General features: G+C 47.9%; 1 protein-coding gene across 1 annotated transcript in view; it reads right to left on the bottom strand.

The window, feature by feature from the left end:
• Window positions 1-24356, bottom strand: part of ACVR2B (activin A receptor type 2B) — a 104693-nt gene extending 80337 nt beyond the window's left edge. The window contains exon 1 of the mRNA XM_038174264.2: window positions 23890-24356. Coding sequence (XP_038030192.1) covers window positions 23890-23941 — 52 coding nt within the window. The 5' untranslated portion in view covers window positions 23942-24356. The remainder of the gene's footprint in view (window positions 1-23889) is intronic.
• Between the last annotated feature and the right edge of the window lie 1601 nt (window positions 24357-25957).

Genomic DNA, 25957 nt, shown 5'->3' with positions numbered 1-25957 from the left:
TGGGAACGGGAGCAGGAACAGGCTCACGGTCTCTCTAATTTCTCTCAAATTCATTCCTCTGCAGAAAGGAGTTTCTCCTCCTGGCACTGAAACTGAACTCCTGCCCAGGGATTTGATAAGCAGTGCTGAGTTGGTCTGATAAAACCCTGACTCCTGCCGCAAACGCGGGACAGGCAGACACCAGGCTGTGTGGCAGGATCCCATCAGCAACAACAGACGTGGAAAAGGTCACGGCTCCAACCTTTACTCATTAAGCCCTTCCTAGAGCCCAGCAGAGTTTGTTTGCTGGATATAACGGCATCCCCCAAAACCACGTCAGTGATACACGGGCTTTAAAGCGGATCGTTGAACCAAAAAAATAAATGCCAAGTCAGAAGCAGCAGCGTATGCCAAGGGACGTTTTGCTTGAATAAAACCAAACATTTCAAAACCTCCCCATTGAGTGGCTGTGTCCATCTACACTTCTGAACTCCTCACTGCCTACCTGGAGGCATTTAGCATCCACGCAAGAGGAGTGTGCAGCTAACAAGGACAATATCATCGTGAGAAAGCCCAATGACAAATGGAGAAAATGGGGAAAAAAAAAAAGAAAAAAATAAATAAAACTGGAATGACTGATCTCTACCCCAATACTTAAAAAAGCCCAGCTGTGAAGCATACCCAGGTCACACAGCCAAGCTGCCTTCAGATTTTTATCCTAATCCCACCTTCGTTCCTTTCAGGCTGTACATTTCTTTATTTATTTATTTTCAAGAAACCAGAGTTCAACAGCCCCACGCTGTTACATCACTGTTGTTTTATTTCAGCCCAGCCACAAAGTGAACCGGGCAGGTGCTAGCACTTCAGACCCTCAGAGCCCTATTGCCAAGCATCACGCCCCGTTTGCTGGAGGATTTGCAGGTACTACTGCACTGCAGTGCCTCTTCCAAGAGGCTACAACCATATGCTGTGCTTCCAGTTAAAAAAAGAAAGCCCATTTTTCCTTTCTCTCACTATTTTTTTTTTTTTTAAAGCAACACCCGGTACATGCACCCTGCTGTGGTGCACACAGCGTGGCCAGCTCAAGCTGGTGTCCTGCTAAGCACCCTAACCCAAAACCCACCAAATTCATCCGTGACTGAAACTCACTGGTCAGGGACATGGGCTGGGCTCCCTGAGTCCGTCTCTGTCCTCAAATCTCTCCTCTGCCACTTGCAGCATGGAGATGGGAGAAGCCTCCATTAATCATTCCTTATTTTGGAGGCAATGTATTAGCTGGGAAAACTGGAGCCCAGGAGGTTCCCCTGACCCCCAGGCAGCCCAGAGGCTGTGGGGTCTCCTCCTTGGAGAGCTCCAAAAGCCGCCTGGCCATGGGCCTGGGCACCCTGCTCTGGGTGGCCCTGCTGGGGCAGGGGCTGGGATGGAGGGACCCCGAGGTGCTGCCAGCCTCACCAGGCTGCGATTCTGTGTAAAGCTATTTTCCAAGGCACTGGGCATAAACCAGGGCACAGGGCAGCTGGCCCCACACCACTGCAGGAACCTTTAGGGCACGGGGAGTGGAAAGGCTCGGTGAAAGCACCCACAATGCCACATCCACAAAGGGAAGCCTTAACCTGGATCGGGACCAGCAAGAAGCCAGGCTACCCAGAGGTTACTTAGCATAATGCACCAGAGGAAACCCCCATTTACTGCACAGGGTGGGGTTTTTCCAAGATTTTTGCCCAGCCAGCGATGGAGAAGCAACAGAACAGCTGCAGCAGACGAGGAGATGGATACTCTTTTTTTTTTTTTTTTGGTCCAGTTCCCTATCACAGTGTAAGTAATCTCTGCTCTCATCACCAAGAATGTTTGCAATGACTGCAGAACAGAAACCCGATTTTCTCCGTCGGATCCCTCACCCCGTCTTGGGCTAACATCTATATTAAGCTTTCGTTTCCTGGCCTGGGTTTTCAGCTTTTGTGTTTTTTTTTTTTAATTTTTTTTTTTTTTAATTGAACCTCCCTGTGCTCCATACAAGCCTTCCACGTAATGAAGTAAACAGCACCACAATGCATTCCTCCACACTAGCTGAACCCGCTAAATAGCTGCTTGTAGTTGGAGGCCGAAGCAGCTGGGTGTTGGATTACAAACGAAAAACAAATGCCAAGGCATGGCCGTAATATGTGCAATACATTGATGACCTACTGCACCGAGCTCTCCGCGCTTAAATAACTCCTCTCAAAGCAGGCTGCCCATTCAAAATGTTTTCCAGCTCAGGGAAGAGAGCGTGGTTCAAGCTCGCGAGGCACGCTTTCAACATTCAAGGCAACGTTTTCGCCTGATTTTTTGCACAAACAAAAATTTCGCTGTCCAGAGGAGGGGGGCGGGGGGGGAAATGCATGCTGCTGGATGGCATTTCACGCTCGTGAATTGCTTCCAAAGGGCAGCGTCCCTCCCCACCGGATCCAGGCTCAATGCTGTCGGGGGGGAGGATTTGTGAAGCTGTCCGCAGCCACTTGAGCCCCCCCCCCAGAGCCTCCTTTTCCAAGCCTGCCTGCCTGGAGAAGAGCAGCGCTTCTCAGAGCCTGCAGAGTACACAACCACGGCCAAACAGCACGCACAGCGTTTTCAGGCATTGTATCAGCATAGCACAATCTGGAGTGCACCTAGTAAAACTAGCCACGTAGCTCCCCGAGTGCTTTTAGGTTCCAGGCGAGGTATGCAGGGTCCCTGACCTCGTGCGCAGCAGGAAGAGATGGGTGTTTTCCCTCAAGCTACGACCGGAGTTAAGTTAAAGCAGCTAAGAAGTAAAATCTCCCCCCAAATTTTATTTTTTTCCACTGCACGATGGCTGTACTGCTCTAAAATTGTAGCAGGGAAGCTCGCACCCACAGTTCAGTGAGGTCCTGGGAGGTCACCTAACCGTGTCCCCGTGAACAACTCTCACATCTCATCTCCAGCAAAATTTCTAGCAGAAGGGGAGGACGTGGTAGCTCATTTCACTGCAACAACACGCCTACTCAGCCACAGAGCCGCAGCTCCCACTTGCCTTGTCTTCCCCCAAAATCAGAGCGTGGCCTAGTTTAAAGCTGTTGTCTAAAGCCACACATTGCGGGACCACAAGCAACATTTCAAGAATTCATTTTGGTGCTGCAAAGTTTGCTGTGGGAGCTCACACAACGGCAATTCTGCACGGAGAAATGAATGGCCAACGCGTTGAAGGTTCCCCATAGCAAGAGAGACCCAGGGGCTGGCACTCATCTGCTCTGCTGCCCACACATGGGGAGGTCTTTGCGGAGGAGACGTGCCTCCTCCCTGGCAGAGGATGTAGTGGCTTGGATTCTAGGAATGGCAAATCAGCCTCATGATAAAGCTTAAACCCTACTTGTAATAAGTACAAGTGTAAGTGCCTCTGGCTTTGAAGAACTGCTCACTTTGGAAGAGGTGGAACCTCATAATACTTCACTTGACCTTGATTTCTCTTTGCTTTTTGTTTGTTTTTGCTTTAAATGCTGTGTTCATTGCAGAACAGGAATATCTCACTCCACGAAGACTAACTCAAGTTGTCCCAAAAGAATCAAAACTTCTTGGGCGTATTAGCAGTGAGCGGGACACAACCAGCAGCATCTCATCAGCTCTGCCAACATCTCGGTCACTTGGTTGCAGAAAGTTGCAGACACCTGAATACATCTCAGGCAGGATACATGACTGCAGACAAAAAGCCAGTGCAGCAAGAAAACAAAACCAAAACTGCACCTTATTAAAAAGTTTATGGATTAAGAGGTGACTCAAACAGGAAAGAAGGCCGTTTAAGACGGGGGTCACAAAGGACACGTGCTTTATAAATCAGAGTAGCACAGGCTGAAGAAGTTGACTCTTCATGATCTGTTTTGTGTTAATATTCCCCTCCATAAAAGAGGGGAGATGCTGCTGGGGGAGTTTTTGACTACATATCCAAAAGAAAAACAAGTCAGAAGCCACTGGCTGCTCTGCACTTGGTCCTGACCCATGCTGTTGGTTAGGCAGGGAACGCTCCAAACAGCTCATCATCACCTGTGCATAAACCACAGGCTTAAATTTAAGAGCGCCCAGGATATGCTCTTATGAACATAGAAAACTTTAGAGAAGCTGGATAGGGCTCAGGAGTATTAGACTGAGACAGACCTGGAGAAACCTCTAGAGGAAACAGAGACATTTGCAAGTGCCAGCCTGGATTAAGATCAGTGCAAGTGTACCTGTCCCCGATGGAGCTCTCCTGCTCCCCACTCCATCCTCTTCTGATTTATCTCATTCATTGGAAATTTGTCCCTTACTCCCTTCTCCTTCCTGCCAGGACAACTGTTGAGCACAGTAGAGTCAGCTCACAAAGAGGTGAGGACAACAAAGAAAGTCCAAAATCACAGAGATGCTCACTCCACTTTCTGACCCCTCACATGTGTTGCTGTAGAATAAGGGAAGGAGAAAAAAGCTCACTACAGCAAAACACCATTTCTTTTTTGGGGTCCAGTATGTATGAAGCCCTAGCTAGTTTTTACCAGCAGCTGGCCCACAATCTGCATGGTATTTCCAGAAGTGCTTCAAGGACAATCTACTCAACAGAGCTAGAGCAGCTCACTCATTTTGTAACGGCAGCTGGAGAGGTTTGCAGCATTGCTGCTTTTAAGAAGAGGAAAAGTCTGGATGACTTTTAGGAATGCAAACACACACACAAGAAAAAAAAAAAAGAAACAAGTTTGGTTCAGCTGTGATTTCAAATTAGAGGGCACTCTAAAACTTGGCTCCTGTGAGGATAACAGCAGCTTTTCCACACAGGGATTTTAACCCAGCTTCTAGGAAGGAAAATCCTGAAGAGCACTGACAGCCACACCAACAGCACTGTAGGAAATGAAAAACCCAGGGAGCCACCCAAAGATCCCCAGATGTCCTTCACCTTCCCACTGTCACCCCCATGTCCCACCAACACATCTCCTCCTGGTCCATCCTGGCATCTGCTCCCATGGTGGCCAGGCTGGATCTTGCCATGGACAGTGTCACCTGTCCCACAGCCTGGCCGGTGGCCCTCAGACCAGGCGAAGCCACTGTTGGGATTACAGTAGGTTTTAAAAAGCACCCAGCGGGTTATCTTGGAAATGAGCATTGGGCCAAGGAGATCAGGAATGTTGGATGAGATGCAACTGCAGGAGTGTACGTGGGCACAGAGCCGCGTGGCCAAGTGCCTGGCTTGTTGGCTGCCCTGGCAGTGTCCTCCTCCTTATGTCCTGGTGGGACAGGGCCCTTTCTTCTGGCTTTCCCCATGCTTTGGTCGCTTCCAGCAGAGAGCATGGTGAGAAACGTGCTGTTTCCCCAAGCAGGACACAGAAGGGCAAGGGGAGCAGCCGCCTTGCCAGCCAGCTTCTGGAGGTTGGAGGGAGGGGATAAGTGGAACAAGATGCTGCCTTTCCTCCTGGTGACATCAAAAGTGACAAAAATCCAGCCTTCCAGCAACTCTTAGCACCAACAACAGGCTTTTAATCGCCTTTTAATTGCTGCTGCACCTGTACTACCAGTCCAAGTCCCTGGAGCTGCAACAAGGGCATGGCACACAGCAGCTCCCGTGCTGAGGCTTGGGTTTGTCCTGTGCTGACAGCGTGCCCGAAACCCTATAGTCATGGAAAGCTGGATGGCAGGCTGGAGAAACCTCCTCCTGGCACCGGGTCAACAGAAGCAGACGTAGGTGGACGTGGAAGAGAAGTCTACCGGAGAGTAAAAATACCCTTGCCTTATAAAGCTGTCATTCACCCTCAAGATTAATATGTCACAAGGGTCTGTAGCAACTCAGAACTAGCCATTTCCATGCGGAACCTCCTCTTCTCAAATAAGCAAAATGTCAGGTAGCATCAGGTCAGCCTCAAATGGGATTTCTCTTTCCCTGCTTTGACTGCTAGCCACTTACCCGGCTTACCTTGAAGGGCACGCGATACGGAGCAACTGAGGTGAGGCCTGACAGGACAAAGGTTGCTTGGTTGTCTTCAGAGGCAGCAGGTTTGCACACACGCACCCTGACCTTTGTGTTTTGTGGAAAAGATGATTTTTTGCTTGGAAAATCGGGCTTGTGTCAGGCACCATCTCCAGGAGAGGAGCTTGCAAAGTGCTCGGGCAAGCAAGAAGCTGCTGCTGGGTTTTGGAGCGATGTCCCATCACAGAGACCTTCCCCACCTGGTTTTTGTCTTTTTCCTGGCTGACTTGAGGGCAGGACTTCCAAAGTTTGAACTTCCAATGACAAATGAGGGGAATTAGCTCATCAGTTACTTTCAGAAAGTCTCTTGCCTCAAAACCTGGTCTCAGTTAGGGTCAGCGTCAGCCCTGCTTACAGGCCTGGCTGGATGCCACCACAGCTCGTGACAGAAGTGGGCCCCATGTCTTTACAGCTGCAGGTGGAAATATTAAGAACAACTTAGGTAGCTACTTTTCATACAAAGGTACCAGTCCGAGACTTTTAAACACCTTTCCCGCTCTACTCTGCGCTGGTGCGGCCTCACCTCGAGTACTGTGTGCAGTTCTGGGCACCACAGTATAAAAAGGACATGAAACTGTTGGAGAGTGTCCAGAGGAGGGCTACGAAGATGGTGAAAGGCCTGGAGGGGAAGACGTACGAGGAATGGCTGAGGGCACTGGGCCTGTTCAGCCTGGAGAAGAGGAGGCTGAGGGGAGACCTCATCGCAGTCTACAACTTCCTCGTAAGGGGGTGTCGAGAGGCAGGAGACCTTTTCTCCATTAACACCAGCGACAGGACCCGCAGGAATGGGGTTAAGCTGAGGCAGGGGAAATTTAGGCTTGACATCAGGAGGGGGTTCTTCACAGAGAGGGTGGTTGCACACTGGAACAGGCTCCCCAGGGAAGTGGTCACTGCACCGAGCCTGACTGAATTTAAGAAGAGATTGGACTGTGCACTTAGTCACATGGTCTGAACTTTTGGGTAGATCTGTGCGGTGTCAAGAGTTGGACTTGATGATCCTTAAGGGTCCCTTCCAACTCAGGGTATTCTATTCTATTCTATTCCAAGCTATTTTTTCCCTGTGCTTTTCTGACCCAGGGATTCCCGAGCGGTGCTCAGAGACCCACCAGGCTTTCAGTGCCCCAGAGTCAGTGTAGGTTTTCAGCTGCACATCTGACCATAAATAGGAGTTTCTTCATGAAAAATTCAAAGGGGGCATCGGTGTTGAGAAAGCTCAGGAACGTTTCTCCATTACACTACAATCGCATCTGAATTCTTTCCAGCTTTGGCCTCACTGCACTGAATCCATCCTTCGCAGAGCTTGTACGCTAAAATCTGCCAGGACTTCTGTGCAAATGGGTCCCTAGGTGCTCAGCAAAGGGCCATACATGCCACCAGCCTTCCAACCCAAACACCACGTGTTTTTTAACAGGAATTGAACAGAGGGACACAGAAACACACAGGAGATGCAGCTATCAAAAGCTTTAAGTCGCATGATACCAAGATCCGGAGACAGAAGAGGTGCAGAAACAAAAAAGCAAGGGAAGTGCTGAAAGGAAACATCAACGAGCCTCCTTGTCTCTCTTCCTGCAAATCTTCCGACTACCCCACTCTTTCCTCTCCAAATCTACTAATGTTTGGCATTCCTAAAGGTCCCCTTCCTCTCCTCCCCTGGGAACCAGGCCCTCCACAGCTCCAAAAACAGGATAATTAAACAAAACAAAACAACAAGCTTTGCATGCTATTAAACTCCAGCATTATTGTAAACATACACTTTCTGCCACTTGGCCAGCTTTGGCAACAGAAAGGAATTGATTCTCCCCTCTTTCAGTTTCATATCTGGTAAAGAAATACCAAAAAGCCAGGGAAACAAGTACTTCCAGGCCTTTTTTTTTCTTTTTTTTTTTTTTTTTTGAAGTACCACTAAAAATAAAAACAAACACATTACTTTCACGAAACTGACCACAACACTTCGAGCCCTTGAGGCCTCAATAAATATTTTTATGATGAAACTGGCAAGAAAAGATAATACTTGAGACATTTATAGGGCTTTTTTTCCCCCCCTTTGTAAACATACCACAGAAATTGAAGCGGAAAAGACAGAACTATTATTTCCCTAATTCTCCAAAGTTAGAACAGAAGAGACAAAAGGAGATGCCTTAACATTTTATTAAGAGGAGACTTCGTTGGGAGATCTCTCTCAGGAGCTCCCATTAACTCATTCTTGCAGCTTCTTTGAAGCGACATCAACAACAGTAATTTAATTTACAGTCCAGATAAAAGGCATTTCCAAAGATGTGACAGTAAGGAGCGAGGGCTTGGTAGGGCATTGCCAGCTGAATTCAGCACAGTTACTTGCTGCCTGCTTGCGATTTAACTCTTGACAGCTCATCCTCCACAAAACCCCAAACTACTGCAGAGCATCACAACCCAGATGCCATTGGGGAAAAAGGGGGAGCAATGCGTGTGAGTGTCCATATACATGAACAGGCCATGCAACATCTTTAAATTGCAGATAAAATGCATCGGATCACAGCAAGCAATGCCCAGATTTTGCAAAATCTGTATTTTGTATCAGATTTTTGTAATTTATACGTCAAGGTGGCTGAGAGAGCTGTCCTGGGCCGCAGATGCTCCAGCCCCGCAGGTTTGGTTCAACTCCTCTCCAGGGCCTTTTGAACGGGAGAAGCAGCAGAAGAAATATGCATAAAGAATTGCAAGCATCCACCCCAAACAGCCACTTGGGAGAAAGATAAATAAAAAGCCTTTATCAGGCAAGGGGCTTAAGGACTCCTGACTAATAGCAGGCCCTTTGTCACTCAGGCTCCGAAGAGCAGGCTTGGACAGGGCCTTCCCCTCCATAGGGACAGGACAGGGAGAGCTTCCTCCGTTTCCACTTGGGATCCTCCAGCCATGAGGAGCAACAAATACGTGTGTGATGGCAAGAGAGCAGAGTTCATTGCAAAAGCAGAAGGACCAACACAACCGTCACCACAGGACAACTTCACTCTTGTGAGGGGGGAAGCCGTGAGAAGGCCCCATCCACAGTGCCCATCGCCTCCTCTATCAGGCAGGAGGACATGTCTGCTGCCAAAGGTCCTGGAGGAGCAGTGTTTACAGCTGTCACCTCCACTGAACTACCAGGACTGACTTCAGGCTACCCTTCCCTGCAAACAGGAGATAAACATCTGTGGAGATATGTAATCTGCAAAAGAGCCTGGCTTTCCCGGCCTAGCCGCCGCTGACAAGCTCGGCAGCGCTGCCCATAAAAACACCCTGACACATTCCCTGCACACACACAAATAATAATAAAAAAAAAAAAACTACCAGGCTCGCCTGCTTTTGTTCTGACAAGTGAGAAAACGTTTACTGAAGTCGGAACAGACAATTTCTTCTGAAGAGAGAGAAAGGTGGAGAGCACACACCCAAAAAGACGCAAGAAAAGCCGACAAGTTGCATGAGAAATGTTAAAAGAAAAAGGTTAGTAAAAATAAAACACAACCCAAGCCCCGCTATCACTTGCTACTGGCCACATGTCCTATTAGGAGAAACCTTCTATAAATACCCCATCAGCAGCACACAAACCTGGATGGACACATAGATGAGGAGGAGGTGACCAACATGAGGTATGATCAAGCCCCGTGCCCTATAACAGGTGCCTGATCCTACAGCCTCCGGGATCTGAAGACCTAAGAACCCCACCCAGCAACTGAACAGAGTAAAACTCCTCTGAGACTATTTTTTTGCACAACACAGGGATGACATCTGGGGAAAATTTCACTGACTGAAGAGCTCAGGGACATTATCCATATTCCTTCCTGGAGACCATGCCCTTCATGGAAAGCCCCAAAAGGACCAGAGCTGCTCACATGAACCCATCCTTCAAGCTGTACCTTAACCCGCAGCACTGAAAGAGCTGCTAGCAACTGGGTTGCACCCCAAATAAGATAAGAAATCCTCTGTTTGAAGGAAACATGAGAGGACAAACTTCATGCACTGCCATGCCCAGCTGACAGCAGCCAACCTGTCCCTGTAGATGTGGCAGCATCAGCTCCTGCCCTTCTCTTCCTTCACAGGGTTTCTCACTACCCTGTGAAGAGCTGGATTTTTGTCTGCTGCAAACCCATCTCTCAGAGACATTTAGAGGAGATGTAAAATGCTACCTTCCATTTAAAGAAAAATACTTTCCAGCCCTCAAGCAACAGGAAAAGAAATACAAAAAGCACAAGAACGCCACCAGCATGCGTTCTCAGACTTGAAGCCCCAGATAGCAAATAAAAACAAGCCAGTTATATTGGTGGTTGTTTGCTTTCAATTCCCAATATCTAAAGCCAAGTCTGCAGGTTTTACTGAGAGGGAGGGAGAGAACAGGACAACGAACTCATCATTTTTAACACTGACAATAATCTGCTGCTCAGACCTGTTCGTCCGGCGCGGCGGCGGGATGGGAAGGAGCAGTAGTATTTCATGCTCCCAGACCTACAGTCTACATCCATAATCAGCTTTCCAGCACCACCACACGCTTCAGGAGAAGACCCAAGCAGATTTATAGGAGGCTGCTTCTGGATTACAAGTCCCCAAGGAAATTTTCCTCCCAACACCCACAAGTCAGAGGTTGATTTATACCCAACATATAATAGACTCTATTCCTCGGAGACAACTCCTTGTCTTCAACCTCACTACCATTGCTGCGATTGGAGGTTCAGTTTGTTTTAACAGTTGTAGAGTTTATAAATACTGAAAGCAGCACTCAATTTAGGCTGGAGACAGTTAAACTAGCCTACACCAACAGGACGCCAAGCAGTAAAGAACAGTAATGAGATGATGACACATTCATAACCTAAAGCTTTCATTAAAAACTTGCAGCCCAAGAAAAGAGCTCTCCTGTTCTGAGCCGAAATGTTGGCTTCCCGTAATTGCTCAAAGAGCAAATTTTTGCACAAACCCGTGAAACCTGGAGAGAGCTCCTGAAGAGCACATGGATCTGTTTGACAGAAACTGGGGAAGCACCAGCTGGAAGGGCTGTAAGTGAGGTGGGGTGCAAAATATTTCAGATGCCACCAAATCTTTGGCGTGCATCCACACAGCAAGGAACCACTGACAGTGGTACCAGCATGAAGACGGGAGCCCTCAGAAATCCAATTCAGGAAAAATCAGGATTCCTGAAGAGGAGTTGCTGGATGCCACAAGTCCCTAGACAGAGCTTTCTTCATCCGTAAGCACATCACACTTGCTTCTCCAGATTTTGGTGGGTTTGTTTTAATTATTTTTTAAAGGTAAAATATGTAACACTGGGGTTTGAACTAGATAATACTGAAGGTGCCTTCCAACCCAAACCATTCCGTGATTCTGTGAAACTCTGAGCAAAGCCATGGCACACCCACTGACCAACTGCAAAACCAGGAGCTTGACACAGAACCCGAGCTTGAGGTGAAGCTACCTATGTGGTAAATTATTAAAATGGTAACAACCGTAGGCGTTTACCTCCTAGCATTTTCCCTGGCCTAACATATGATGGGAACATTGAGATGATCTAGAGGTTCAAAGCCCTGCCTTTGGGGGTCAGACCACAGACTTCAACTCACCTAAACACCACCAAGGGTGCAGGCATTACTCCCACAGAGCACGTCCCTGCTTTGGTCCCATCTGTGCTGGTGACAGCAGCATGTTCACATCCCACTGGTGTGGTACACCCAAAGCATCATCTTCAGGATGTCTGAAAGCTAAGCTGGCATTTCCATTGCAGAAGACAGCCTTTTACAGAGATGATCCGATTGTGCTGTTGTTGCTTCTGCAAGTGTTTCTAACACCGGTGACTGTCTCAAGGACATGAGCATTTCCAGAACATCACAAACCCAAATACAGGGGGGAGAGAGGCACCAAGATTTAGTCTCCAAAACCCTGCGAATGAAGCTCTGCCAAAGCACGAGTTTAACTTTTATAGCTGTGCAAAATCAGATCAAACTGTCCAGTAAGTGAGAAAGATCCATTTATCTATCCAACTAGAAAAATATCTGCTGGTTAAAGAAACAGCAGCCAAACAAAGAGATTTTAAGCTCTGGCTATGTTTTACAATGCAGAAGTCAGAGCCTCAAAACTATGTCCCTGGGAATGCCAACATGTGGCACGAATGAAAACAAGACCCAGGATACAAAAAGGGGGCAACAGAAAAGGGGAAAAAGCACACAACCTCCTTTCCTGCACAGTTCTGCCCTATGACTATGTGTTGTTTGTGACAGAGTTTTGTTTGGGTTTGTTTGTTTTTGTTTTCAAAAAAATTGAACCCTTTGGCTTGGGCTTAAAGACAGACAAAAGTAACCACTTTTACAATTCAGTTTGGTTTCATAAAGTTTTGTATATTTGTTTTTTCAAACAGCACAAACCAAAAGGAACAGCTCTTCCTTCCAGAAGGGCCACCCCCTAGATCTTCTCAATACAAGAGGAAGAGAAGAGGAGGTCAAACACCTTGGCTCTCAAAACCATGCCCGCAAATGGGAACCATCTCCACAAAGACAATCCCAAATGGAAGAAAAACAAAAAAAATAAATAATAATAATAAAAAAATGCAACCAACCCCATCTTCAGACCCAACCCCTTTGCAGGATTCACAGAGAAGAAGAAAGGAAAGTCATAAGACAAATTCTCATAGAGAAATACGTTTAAGAAAGCAAAGCACAAAGATTGATTAGAGTGTTCCGCTGCTTTAATAAAGAGCCTAATGATGTCCAAATTATAGCAAAGCTCAATTGTGTAACCAAGGAGCCAAGATTTCATCCTTGATAAGGACATGGATTTCTGTCTCGCAGGAGAAGCCTGCAGTTCACTAACAAAGATGACCTTTTATATTATACCCTTCAAGGCCACAATTAGCTGGAGAAATACTGTACTAACTTGGCAACATGAGTTTTTGTACACTGTGCTAATTTTTAGCAGAATCTTGCCAAGACCATTACCATCTCCTAACAAGAAAAAAAAAAAAACTACAAATACAAAACCCACTGCTCTCCAGACCCAAATTACTTTCCACAATTCAATGCAATTTTAATTAAGATGATTAAATTACAGCAAAAATGATTAAGATGATATCCCACAGCAAACCACTAAAGGTATAACACCTTAATCCAGAAGAAGCTGGCATTCACATATCCATGATAAAGCATTCATGAAAAAGCTAGAATTTTACACATGAACCAATTTTACATCACTCAAACAATACCTTGGGAGATATTTGTCACAAGTTAAAAAACAGTGACATCCATCAACAGAGCACAGTTTTTCTTAGACTACACAGAAAGAAATCTACACAGAAAAATTGAAAAGGCTACAATTACTTTGACAATGTTTCTACAGCTCAAAGGAATTTGGGGGTTGAAATAAATGGTTTCTTTCTCCTTCCCAGGGCTCCCAAAATCAATTTTATATATAATTCTTCTCGTTTTTAAACAGAAGTCAGACCAGAAATACATGTGAAATCAGGTCAGCGCAATCATCGTGTACATGGTACATTTCCACTATTGCCTATTAACTACGAGGGTTAAATGAATGAGGAAAACCTCAGATCCATATTTCACCAGTGGAAATTATTAATAAAAACATAGCGCCGCTCAGCTGCTAACCCCACAACCCAGCCGGGCCTCTTCTCCTTCAGGGCAGGGTAAGTGGCACCGAAGTGGTGAGCAGGGCTCGCTGCACGGAGAGATGCGCCCCATCGAGACTTCACATCCAACTCTTTTAGGGTGGATAAGCCAATGGCCCTATCTGTTAGCCCTCCAAGTGGGTAGCAATGAAGTGGACAAAAAAAATCCCTAAGAAGTCAAAGGGGAAGAACAAAAATCTGCACATGACACTAAGCAGCCAGACTAGGATGCCACGAATGACCCTGCAGGGTTACCAACAGCACAAGAGCTCAGGACACAAGAAAGCTGAAGTGTTCTTTAAGGACAAGTGCATTAGTGACACTTGGATCTTTTTTATTTATTTATTTATTTATTAAAGATAACTCTGGCTGCTCAGTTAAGTGCTGGCTTCCTCCCAGTAGTAATTAGCCAGAGCCAGCCCAGGTGAGAGGTTAACTTTGTATTTTTCTTTAATAGACGGAGATAAGTCTAAATGGAGAAAGATAAAATTCCAGCGTAATCCTCAGCCACGGCTGCTATGAAATAACTCTTTTGTTTAATTATTATGAGCTGGATGGGCAAACACTGGATCCCGATGGACAGAGAGCAGCTGTTACTATAACAGAAAGACATTCATCTTCCCTTCCCGGGACCCTGAAACTCAACCAACAATGCCTGTAAAATGACTCTCGCCTCCCTCCGAGTTTTCAACCGCCTTTCATATCCAGGCCTATTTTTAGCCGACTTTATCTCGTCGCACTGCGCTTCAAAGTTTTACACGTTGGCTCTTTCGAAATCATTTCCATGCACAAAAAGCCTCGGTCGGGCAATAACCGGCCCCGGTTCTCCCGCAGGAACGCCGCGTCCCTCGCTCGGGTTTCTTCTTTCATCAGCCACGCACCGGGAAGGAGCCTGCAGACACAGGCACACGCCGAGGTACGCTCGCATCTGACTTTGCTAGCAGGGTAAGAGCGATCTCATTTACCTCTGGGGCTTCCCGTTACCTTTGAAGGGTTTCTTGTAGCTGTTATTTACAGAATAAATAGTCAATCCGTACAGGATTGCGTGGGAAAGGAAATTCTATCATCAATCGAAAGAGGTTTCCCGTGTTTGCTTTTAGCAGCACTAACTCCGTCCCATTAGACGACAGCAGAAGCTATCTATGGAAAATTATCTATAGCCATAAAAATTATCTATAAAAGACTTCCCCGGTTATCTCAGGTACAACATAAATGTTAAAATGCCCCCCCAGGAAGGGGTGCACAGGGACAAACTCCCTGCTGGTGCCAGCAGGCACAGGGCCAGGTGGATGACGCTACGGTTGCAGGGAAGTGTTTATTTTTATTGCAGGTTTTTTTTTTTGCTCCTACCACCTTCCACACAGAGGAAGGAGGAGCTTTGTGCCACCCAGTTTTGGCCAGGAGGGGAACCGAGCTGCCCAGCAACAGCAAGCGTAGCGTGCCCATCAGAAATGCTCCATCAGTGCCCATGTGAAGAAGCCTGGCAATCGAGAGCACGCTCTGAGACACTAAAAGGTGATTAAATCTACACGGGAATTCGTGTTATGGCAAATCATGCCAAGCCTGCCCCCTGCTTCATGCTTGCACTTTAAAAAGATGCACCAGGAGCTCGAGGAAGGGACTGTGGTCTATCATAACAGCAAGGCAATAAAACAACAGCGAGCAGATGAAAACGTTCACCTCCATGAGTTTATGTTTTGCTAAAGAAAAACAAACAAACATTTGTCTCCGGACTATTTAGAAGGAAACACAGAGGAGGAGGCTGCATGGCAGGGTGCACAGCATGACAACTTCCCCACCCAAAGGCGCCCATGCAGAGAGGTTCAGCCAGAGATGCTCCGGTCCTGCAGCATCCCACCAAATCTACCCACAGCCAGACCCTGGCAAGGCAGCACCGAGTATCAGCCACAGCATCTTCCCTTCTTCTCCTGGCTGAGCTAAGCTTGACACGAACAGGAATCTCATGGCAGGGCATTCCTTAAGGTCTCTATCTCAGCACTGGTGCCTGCTGGCATCGCCTCAAGCTCGCTTTGTAGCATCTCACTGCCAAGCAGAAGAGCACTGGCAGCGCGACCACAATAGGTATTTTGGAAAATGTGTTGTGCCAGGCACAAGGCTGGGCCTTCGCAGAGGTTTTCCTACCAAAATAAACTGCTTGGTGAGTTGTGCACGCATGTGAAAGCGATGTTGAGTTCAAACTGGACTGCACCAGAGAGCTGCCCAATAGCTGCTGGGCTGTAACTGGATACTCCCACCATGAAAACCCAAGGAGAGCTGAACTTCTCAGCCTGCACATCTATAGGAGAATTAGCATTCTGAAGCGATTAGTTACTCTCAGGAACTAAAGCAGCGATACAAAAGCCGGCTGTGTTTCGGTTGTCACATTGGGGAAAGAACCAAGACACCCACGAGCCGCGTGCGCCTGGGCTGTGCTGCCATCTGGGTTGTCCCAAGCAAGCCAGCCAGGACAAAGTTCCCCCTGAGGTTACCTCGATGAGCAGCCACGGTGTCACCCTGCTGGCTGCTGAGCCTTCTGCAAGCACACCTGGTAGCATCCTGGTCTCAAACATGCAGCGAATGCCCAGCACTCAAACACAGGTGAGGGCAGCTCACAACAATCCTGACACCGGTACCGGTCTCTTTAACGGCTTCACTAAAGGAGTGCTCAGCTTTCTGCCTCGACATCAACTCTGCAAAGCTTGAACACCCTTGTTTACAAAATAAATAAATAAATAATAATAATAAAAAGATGTATCGATGGCAAATAGAGCCCCAGGAGAGTGGCGGAGTTTGCAGGGCTCAGCTGAACTGCAAACAGCACCAGTCCATGGGAGCAAACCAGAGACTGCAAAACATGAGCAGAGCACTAAAAGGGCTCAAAAATCCTGAAATGCCCTCATTTTATGAAACACTTTTAAGAAGTTGCAAAAAGGAGACAGAGCGTGATTGAACACCTCTTCCCTTCCTCCCCATGTTCCCATTCCTTCCTCCCCACCAATTCAAACCTGTCCGCAGAGGTAAATTAGGTACACGTAAACTATTCCTAAAAGCCAAATTAAAAAAAAAAAAAAAAAAAAAAAAAAAAAAAAGCTTCACACGTTATGTGATGCATTTTAAACAGACAACATTAGAGGAAAGAAGAGTTAGCAGCCCGGATTGACCATTTGATAAATCAGGCACAAATGGAGCTAACTTTATCCCTCTCATCCACTCAAGAGGCTTATAATCTCACACCTTGGAGCCATAAATTAGGAATAAGCATTGCATTAACACTACAGTCACCGCACATAAAAGTTCAACTTTTGCCACCAGTTAGAAAGCAGGTTATATAATGGGAAAAGCTTTAAATAATAATAATAACAGTAGTAAAAAAGAGAGAGAAAAAAAAAAAAAAAAAGGAAAGAGTCACAACACCTAGGATACTACCATGCAGTGGCAGCTACTGTGCACTTGTTAAAATGAGAGCCTTTGCTGCTGTGCTGGGGACAATTCGGTACAGGCCTGGGATGTCGGATTGCCCTGACAAGTGCCAGGGACATGCTCTTCCCTCCCACTGCTGGCTCCTTTCTCTGCTCTTGTAGAGAACTCGGCTCTTGCAGCTTTACTGGATTCATGCACTGCCTCTGCTGCTGGGAGCCTCTTCTACTGTTATCAAATGAGGGTGGAAATCAGACGTGAAGAGCAGAGTTCAAAACACAGGTCTGCATTCGCACAAGCATCCACTTGGATGGAAAATTAATACAGCTCAGACTGCAAAGCACTGCATCTTTTCATGAACACACTTTATTTTTTTTTAAATAAAGAGGAGCGCATGTATGGACATGGCAGTATGAGACTGGGACAGGAAACAACACATTGATACATCTGGTATCATATGTTAACGTAGCACTCTTTTTTCCAGCAAATTTAATTCCAGGTGGCTGAAAAAGGTTTATGTGGTGGTCAGAGCTTGTGTCACAAGCCCACGAGCAACACGCTCGCCAGCATCCAACTCCCAGCACCTCAGGGCAGTCATGGAAAAGGGCAGGCCCCCAGTGCCAAACAGCAGTAAGTCTCTGCCTCGTTGGGTGTTAAAACAACAAATACAGGTTGGTAAACGTTTGTTGTGTCCCATACATTGCGTGCTGTAGGAATAGGACACAAATATACGCAGAGAGGGGTCTGACTCCTGTGCTCCCCTCAGCTCCTCCACCTCTGAGGCCCACCACTGCAGGCTGAGCCCTGCGGCCTCCTCCCTGAGCCTCCCCTGGCCCAGAAACCCAACCTGCCCTGAAACACCACACCACACCAGGCTGGCCACAGCAGAATTATTCATGACAGTGGGTAACCAGCACCTTCACAAACAGGCTCAGCCTTTCCACCGTGCTGCTTTTCCGTTCAAACTCCCAAACCTGTGCGCGCAAACCTGTCCCTGCTCACTGCCAGCCCAACCCAAAAGGAGCAGATTTTCTCCAAGAGCAAATTTTTGGTGTGAGCTTGGGTGAGCATGTCCCTGGTGCAGCAATTTCTTCCTGTGCTTGTCCCCCAGGGCTGTGTCTTTGGGGCAGGGACCCCCTCTCCACATGAGTATCACCTTGTAAAAGAGGAGCCATTTTTTTCCAAAGCACCTAGACATCAGTAACACTTTTTTTCTTTTCCTTAAGCACCATGATGGACTGATGCCACACGCAATAACATAATCAGAGCAACAAAACTCAAATACTGGCAAAATAAGAGGCACTTGTGTGCTGGAGGGAAGTATATTATTATTTTACAGTGTACACTGACAATTGCTGCTCTTAACTTTTAGTTTGAATTGAAACCATCCTGTACTAAAGAAGGAAGATGACAGAGAGAAAAGAACATGAAATTGGTGGAAAAGACCAACAGTTATATTCAAATCTAAGCATAAAATGTGCTGGGTCTGCAGAACGCAGGCAGTGTTTCATCTTTAATTTACTTCTCTGCTCCCTTCACTTCAACGGCTCCAAGACAACTTACGAGGAACGTTTAGGAAAGTGGGGAAAAAATAGCAATGAATTTTTCTTTAAAACACCTGAACAGAACAAACGACTAATGAGACTCAGAATTATTTCAGAATGAAGGACTAATGAAGAAAGGATATTAGACATCAGTTGATCCTCAATGGTTAATGGAGGGGAAAGGCAGGGGAAGGAAGAACTTATACTGATGCAGGCTGTGGCCAGAAACACCTCTCTTAAACACATCCAATTTCACTGATGTGAAAATCTCCACATGAAGGAACAGGCGAAAAAGAGCTTAAGTGGGAACAGGGTGCAGAATGCCAAGTGCTACACTGAATAATTCAGGTCCAGGCAGCGCGATTGGCCAGGCAAGAAAATCACACCCCCCTGCTAGTTTTAAAATCAAAGGCCAAGGAGGGATAAAAGGGAAAGACAACACTTCTTTAAAGCAGAGATTTCAACGCCGTGGTTCCCACTTCCCAACTTCCCACCCCGTTCTGGAGCACCCGGGTCCTGTGGGGACACCGAACGCAGCCCTGCGCTGCCGCACCGCTTCCTGCAGCTGCCTTTGGGAAGTGTTTCCTCCCTTCCCACCCTGCTCCTCCAGCCCCAAAGCGAGGGGATGCCCACCCCAAAGCAGATACCAACCCTTTCCAAGGGACAAATTGTCCTTCAGCAGAGGAAGCTGCCCAGGGAAAACCCATCAGGGCTTTCACTAGGGTCCCAATCAGGGCTGCACTCAACAGGTCATCATCTCCCTGCCTCCAGCCTCCCCAAATTGCAGCACGCTTCTCCAGCGCTGGCTGCGGGTGTCCAGCCCCAAGGGGATGCTCCTCTGCTTCTCCCTGGAGATGGGATTTCCAGCAAACTGCCTTAAATTGGCCTTGTGCAAGCAGCAGTGCAGGTTATTGAGCGCTTCTGCAACTTTCAGAGCAGGGCTGGAAGTAACGGGCCTGGGTGCGGTGGGTAGGTGGTGCTGGATTTTAACAGGCCTGAGAGTTGCAGTGCTACCACAACCCCGTACAGTCCTCGCTCTGTCCTATCATGGCTCCGGGTGGTCAATAGTTATCAACAATAGAAAATTTTAGAAATCCTAGAACCAGGCCCCGAAATACGAGCCAAAACACTTGTCACTACAACACCCCAAAGTCCAATCACTTTGACTTCTTCCCTTTATTTTATTTAATTATTTACCAGATGCCCTGCCTTTTGAGGAACAAACACCATGAGCACAGAGCACGTAAGGACGCCTTCGCTGGATGCCCAGCCTCAAACTGCCTCTTCCTCCCACCTCCTTTGCTCTCCATAAACTATGACAGCCGGGCCGCTGGTTCCTTTTACACCTGCAGCCCTCCTGCAAGGGAACTGACCCCACAAAACCATAGTGGCTCAGCCCCTGGGCTGGTGCCCCAGCAGCAGGGCTCCAGAAGTTGCTGCTGCTCCTTCATCTACCCACGGCACTGCATCCTCCCGAGGGCTGGCGAGGCCAGGACACCCCTTGGGGTTGATCTGCGCGGCACCGTGTGAGTGCCAGGGATGGATGATGGTGGGAGGGAGGGGAAGAGAACAGAAGTAAATAAAGAAAAAGAAGGAAAAATAATTAAAATATATAAATAAATAAATAAGAAGTGAAGCTGGCCAGCTTCTTTCTTCTCTACCATCTATTCAGTGGCAGCAGGGGAGGTCTACAACTGTTGCGTCACGCCAAGCACAAAAAAACCTGACAAGCATGTTTTAGCTGATGGAGACCAGACTGGACAGGAGGTTGGTGACAGCCCTAACGCGGAGAGCAAGAGCCCGCCGCTTTAATTGGTTGCCTCTCGCTGTCTCATCAAGCGAGCAGGGGTGTCACAGCCCCGATGGGCTGCTCGGAGACACGAGAAATGGCAGAAATTTCAGTGCGTGGATGCTTGGGCTGACCGGCCGGGCTCACATCAGGCTCTCGCCCTGGTCCAGGGCTCCCGAATTTGTGACCCTGCCTGAGGAACAGAAGCGTGCGCTGAAGGAACAGCGCGGGAGATGCTCTGAAATGGGGAGGGGGGAAAGGGAGGGGAACTAAACCCAGGCTGCGCAGGACCCGGTTTATAAATAATGCCACTAAAAATAATGCACCGCACCACTCGCGCCTTTACCACGGCATTTTCTTCTCCACGGAACTGTGACAATGGTTATCTCTGTGGTATAATTATCTGGATTTGATGACAGATTAAAAAAAATATATATCTCAAACACCTGTTCAAGAGTTTTGTGTTTTTAAAGGCCATTGCCATTAACCTTGGGCCATACACTTCATTGTGTTTAATTAGCAAGCTAATGAAGCCAGTTTTATTCCCTTTCTCAAGCACAAGAGGATAAATACAAGACAGTGAAAGAGCAGACCAGATCCATTTGCAGCACAGTTCATTGCTGCATGGCATTACTTAAACTTGCACCAAAATAAAAGTAATGTAATGGCTCGGAAAAGCGTGCTAGCAATGCCTTCTGCAAGACAAATCCTTTTACACCTTCTGTATTTTCTATAGCTCCTAGATTAAAACATGATTTCTGAACATTTGGGCTGCAGAAAATTTGCAAACAAAGGGCTAAAAATGAACATAATGTTTTCCTCAATGAATCCTCAGTATTCCAAAAAATTAAGCATAGCAGATTTTTTTTTGGATTTATTTTTTTTTTTTTTAAAAAGAATAGCAGCCTGTGCTTGCTTTGTTACAGCCAGCCAAGGTAGCGATGAGAAGCATCAACAATGGAGGTCAAGCGATTTTCGAAAAGCCCACCACTTTCGCCCAGTCCTGACATGTACACACACAAAAGACATACTTCAAGCAAAGCCCAGCGCTCGGAAACCCCAGCAACATGCTGCAACTTTGGGTATTCAGGGTTGGTTTCACTCCCTTTTTCTTTTTTTTTTTTTTCTGACTGAGCAGCTTAAGGAAAAACTGGACAATAAAGATCATGTTGATAAATGCTCATAAACATCACAAGAAATGCAGAAAAGGCTTTAAAAGAGAGGGAGGGATTTACAGAATTGCTAATGCACTGACTGAATGATCCAAGGGGACCCTTCCAAACAAACAGAGTAATATTCATTTTCTGGGGTTTCTTTATCATATTTTCGGGGGGGGGGGGGATCAGCGTAGGTATGCCCAATCAGATTATCCTTTTTATAACATGATACATTTAAGAAGCTTTCGGGGTTAATTTTCTTTTTTTTTAAAGCAACTGTGGGTTTGTTTGTTTTTTTTTCCCTCCAAGTTAGATTTCTGCCACTGTACCACAGCTCTAGGAACAGGTTAAAACCCAACCAAAACAAGAAAAATCAAAACCCCAAACCCACCAAAACAAACAAACCAACCCACCCCAAACAAAAACAACAACAATAACAGAAAGAAAAAAAAAAAAAAGAAAAGAAACGACCCGGAAGCCATCCCTTTTATTGAATCACACGAGATAAAAGGATTCCAAGATATATGGCAAGAAAATACATTGACCATAAATCTCCTTTATGCACATAATAGAATTTTCCAGCCAAGAGAGCTGTTGTGCTGATAGCAACGCCGAGCCCCGCGACTGCTGATGGCACCGCACCGCCCGCTGCCTCCCAAATACCTGCCCTCGCAGCCCCGAGATGGAAATCCCAGCCCCTCGCCCCCCCCCCCCCCCCTTCCCAACACACGGAAACAAAGCTGCGCACAAGTGTCCCAGCCATCAGATATTAAAAAATAAATAAATAATAATAACGATAAATAAAAAACCCCACGCTGGCTTTGCCCATCATCAAATCCATTCATGTTTTATTTTTTTTTTGCCTCCCCCCACACACACACTCCTTTTCTTTTCGCTTTTCCCCCTCCCACCCCTCCTCCGGTTTTGGGGTGAGTTTACCAAAAAATGGTAATAATTAAGCGATGGCACCGTTTGTCATGCCAGAGGCAGGCGGTGGCAGCGCATATTTAATGGGCACTCGGAACAAAGGAAGCCCGGCTGCAGGAGAGCCCCGGGGCCGGCCCCGCTGAGGGGGGGTGGGAAGGGGGTAATGGGGGGGGGTAAAGGATGCAGGGACCCCCCCCCAGCCCCCCAAAACCACCTTTTCGCAATGCAATGAGAGCGAGGTGTTGGCGCCGTGGGGAACCCCTCGGCTGCAGCATCCCAGCCCCTGGGAGCCCCCAGGAGGAAAGGTGCTCCCCCTCCTCGGGTGGGTGTCCCCCCCCCCTTGATGTGCTCCCCCCTTTCTGTGTATGGGTGTCCCCCCCACCTCTCCAGGGGGGGGCTGGAGAGTAACAAGTTACTGCCCAGCGCTGCCTCGGGGCAGGGGGTTATTTAGGGGGGGGGGTCACCAAGGAAAGAGGGGGGCAAAAGAGCTGATGTCTGTACACAGCAATAATAAAGAGTGGGGTAATAATAATGATAATGATAATAATAGAGGAGGGAAAGAAAGAGGGGGGTAAGGGGACTTCAAGTGGAGAGGGGGGCACAAGAGGGCCCCCCCCTTCCCCAGGGATGCTCCCGGCCGTTTCGGTAACTCCCCCCCCCCCCCCAGGCTGCAGCTGAACTTCGGGGTTCAAGCCGGTCCCACAGAGGGGGAAGGACTGAACGCAATCCTAAAGCTGCCCACCCCCGTGCAACAAAAGCTTGGTCCCCCCGGGGGGGCGTGCTCCCCCCTAACCCCCTCCCCACGCACGCTCACACCCCCTTTTACCCAACTTTCTCCCAGCTCCCCGCAGCGCGGAGCGGCCCCATTAAATGCTCGCTCCGTGCAAACAGCCGGCGGCCCTAAGGGGGACCCGGGGGGGTCCCATGTGTGCTGGGGGGAGGTCCTTTCTCCCCTCCCAAGGCTTACACAACCGCAGCCCTACAGGAGCGGGGCGCACACAAGGCACCACCTGAGCAACTCCGGGGTACCCCAAAGGTCTCCTCCGGGTTGCTCCCAACTTCTCCCCCCCTCCCCGGACTCCTCCAGCACCTTACCACTTCCCCCGCCCCAGGACCAAATACCCTTTTTTTTTTTTTTTTTCTTTTTTTTTGTAAAGTTTCCTCGATATCTCGCCGTGTTTACATTGCCATTAATTCCCACAGCCTGCCTGAAAGGGAACAAAAAGCAGCACGGGGAAGGCTCGTCCTGAGAGCAGGGGGGCAAACAGGAGGAGAGGGGCGAGAAAAAAAAAAAAAAAAAAAGAAAAAAAAAAAAGAAAGAAAATGAAAATCGCGGCATGGGGGACTGTTCCCCAATGGGTTGGGGTCTTCCCCCAGTCGGCCGGCCCGGAGGGTGGCTGCAAAGAATTGCACGGCCCATTCAATTCTGCATTTGGAGAGGCGACCGCAAGCCCGAGCGGGAGGTAAACACGCCGAAATGCTCTTACCTGCACAGAAAGTTCCACAAAGCAAGGCGAAAGTCAGCCACGAAGCGATCATAATTCCTTTCCCTTTATTTTTTTTTTTCCTCGTGCGCCCCTCTATCCCCAAGGGGGAAAAAAATAAAATAATAATAATAAAAAAAAAGAGAGAGATAGAGCGAAAGGAGGAGGGAAGCGAGGCTCTGCCCTCTTTAAAAAAAAAAAAAAAAAAAAAAAAAAAGAGAGAAAAAAGAAGAGGAAAAAAAATCCCGAAAAATCGGATTTAATTCCTTCGCAGTTGCAAAATGTATCCAGTGGAGAGGAGCAGCCCCGCTCGCAGCGCCCGGCCGCCTCGACCTGCTCCTGCCCGGCCCCGGCGTTTGCTCCGAGCTTTCCAAGAGTTTCTTTCCCTGGGCTTTTGTGCTGGGAGCGCGGCGTGCACCACACACCGACTCCCCCTCCTCCTCCTCCTCCTCCTCCTCCTTCTTCTCCTCCTCCTCCTCCTCCTCCTCCTCCTCCCAACCCAGCCCCTCCGGCTCCCCCAGCAGCCCGAGCTCCCCCGCCCGCCTGCGCGCACCCCGCTGCGCTCCGCGCAATGTGCGCGCAGCCGTGCGCCAGGCGCTCAGCAACCCCCTCCTCGATTTTGGGGAGATTTTTTTTTCCCCTCCTTTTTTTTTTTTTTTTTTTTTTTTTCTTTGCCAGGCACGCTCGTTCCCAGCGCAGGCAAGAGAAACAGGGGAAGCGGCGGCGAAACTTTGCGAGGTTACGGCCCCTGGAAGCCCGGGGGGGTGCCGAGCTGCAAGGCAAGAGCCCGCGGAAGGGGCGCGCAGCGGGCGCGGGAGTTGCCATGTACATGGGGGGGGGGGGGGGGAGCAAAAATACAATAAAATAAAAAAATAAAATAAAAAATATAAAAATTAAAAAATATAAAAAAATAAAATTAAAAAATAAAGATGAAAAAATAAAGATTAAAAAAGGCAGGAAAAAAAATAAAGCGGGTGTCGGAGGGAGGTTTAAAAAAAAAAAAAAAAAAACCTGAACCGAGTCCAAAATGGCTTCTAAAAAAAAAAAAAAAAAAAAAAAGGAGAAGGCGAAGCGGAGCCAGCGGGGGAAACCCGGATGTTTGATACAAAGAGGCTGGAGGGAGGCGGAGCGGCGCGGGGGCTCCGCGGCCGCTGAATGGGGAGCGGGGCTGCCCGTCACGGCCGCGCCCCGCATGGGGGTGTAAGGGGGAAAAAGGGGCTTGGGTAGCCGAGGGGTGAAGCTGGGGAATGGGGGGAGGTGGTAGGAAGAAGCTGTGTCCTGCTTGGAATAAGGGTTCTTCTTCCAGGCGTGGGGGTCCTGCTGCTGATCAGCCTGCCCCGCAGCACCCCCGTGCCCAGAAATGTCCCCAAGGAGGCTGCAGGAGGGATGGGGACGGCAGCTGGGGGTGGCAGCGCTGGGGAAGCACCTCGGCAGCCCCATTTTTCAGGCCCTTTCAGGGTTAATAGGGTTTTCTCTATTGCCAGGGCTACAGGAATTGAACTCTGCCTGCAATTTATTTTAATTATAACTAAATAACGCGGCATTAGGGAGCCCGAAGGAATCTTAGGGAGAAGGAAGAGGAAGGGAAGGTGACAAAGTTCGGCCATGCCCGACTTTGGGGAGCAGAAACCCCATCATCGGACAAGGCACGTCAGCCTGCCGACTATATGATGGGGAGCGAGGCCAAAAATATTCATAAAACCATTTGTTTTTCCCTCTGGAGGGAGATAAGAGTAAATGTGAATCACTCCTTTGAAAGTTTGAGAAGCGTTTTGGTCCAAGAAGAAATACCTCAATATTTATTTATTTATTTATTTATTTATTTATTTATTTACAATGAGAAGCTCGCAGGAAAGTGCGGGAGTTTTTTTTGTGCGAGCTCGTAACCTCTTTGAAGCTGGAGGTTTGTTTTTCTGTCTGTGTAACACCTGTGTAACAAGCTGGTAGCTGTGAATGGGATTCCTAGGTGGAGTCGCAATAAACTGATTAATGGGATCGTTCACGGTATGTTTGCTGTAGGTACAGCAGGGTACATCCGCAGGAATGCAGCGGCTGTGACTTCAACACCGGG

The sequence above is a fragment of the Anas platyrhynchos genome, chromosome 2 (assembly GCF_047663525.1).
Source record: "Anas platyrhynchos isolate ZD024472 breed Pekin duck chromosome 2, IASCAAS_PekinDuck_T2T, whole genome shotgun sequence".
NCBI classification, from domain to species: domain Eukaryota; kingdom Metazoa; phylum Chordata; class Aves; order Anseriformes; family Anatidae; genus Anas; species Anas platyrhynchos.
This window is presented reverse-complemented; position numbering and strand designations above follow the sequence as displayed.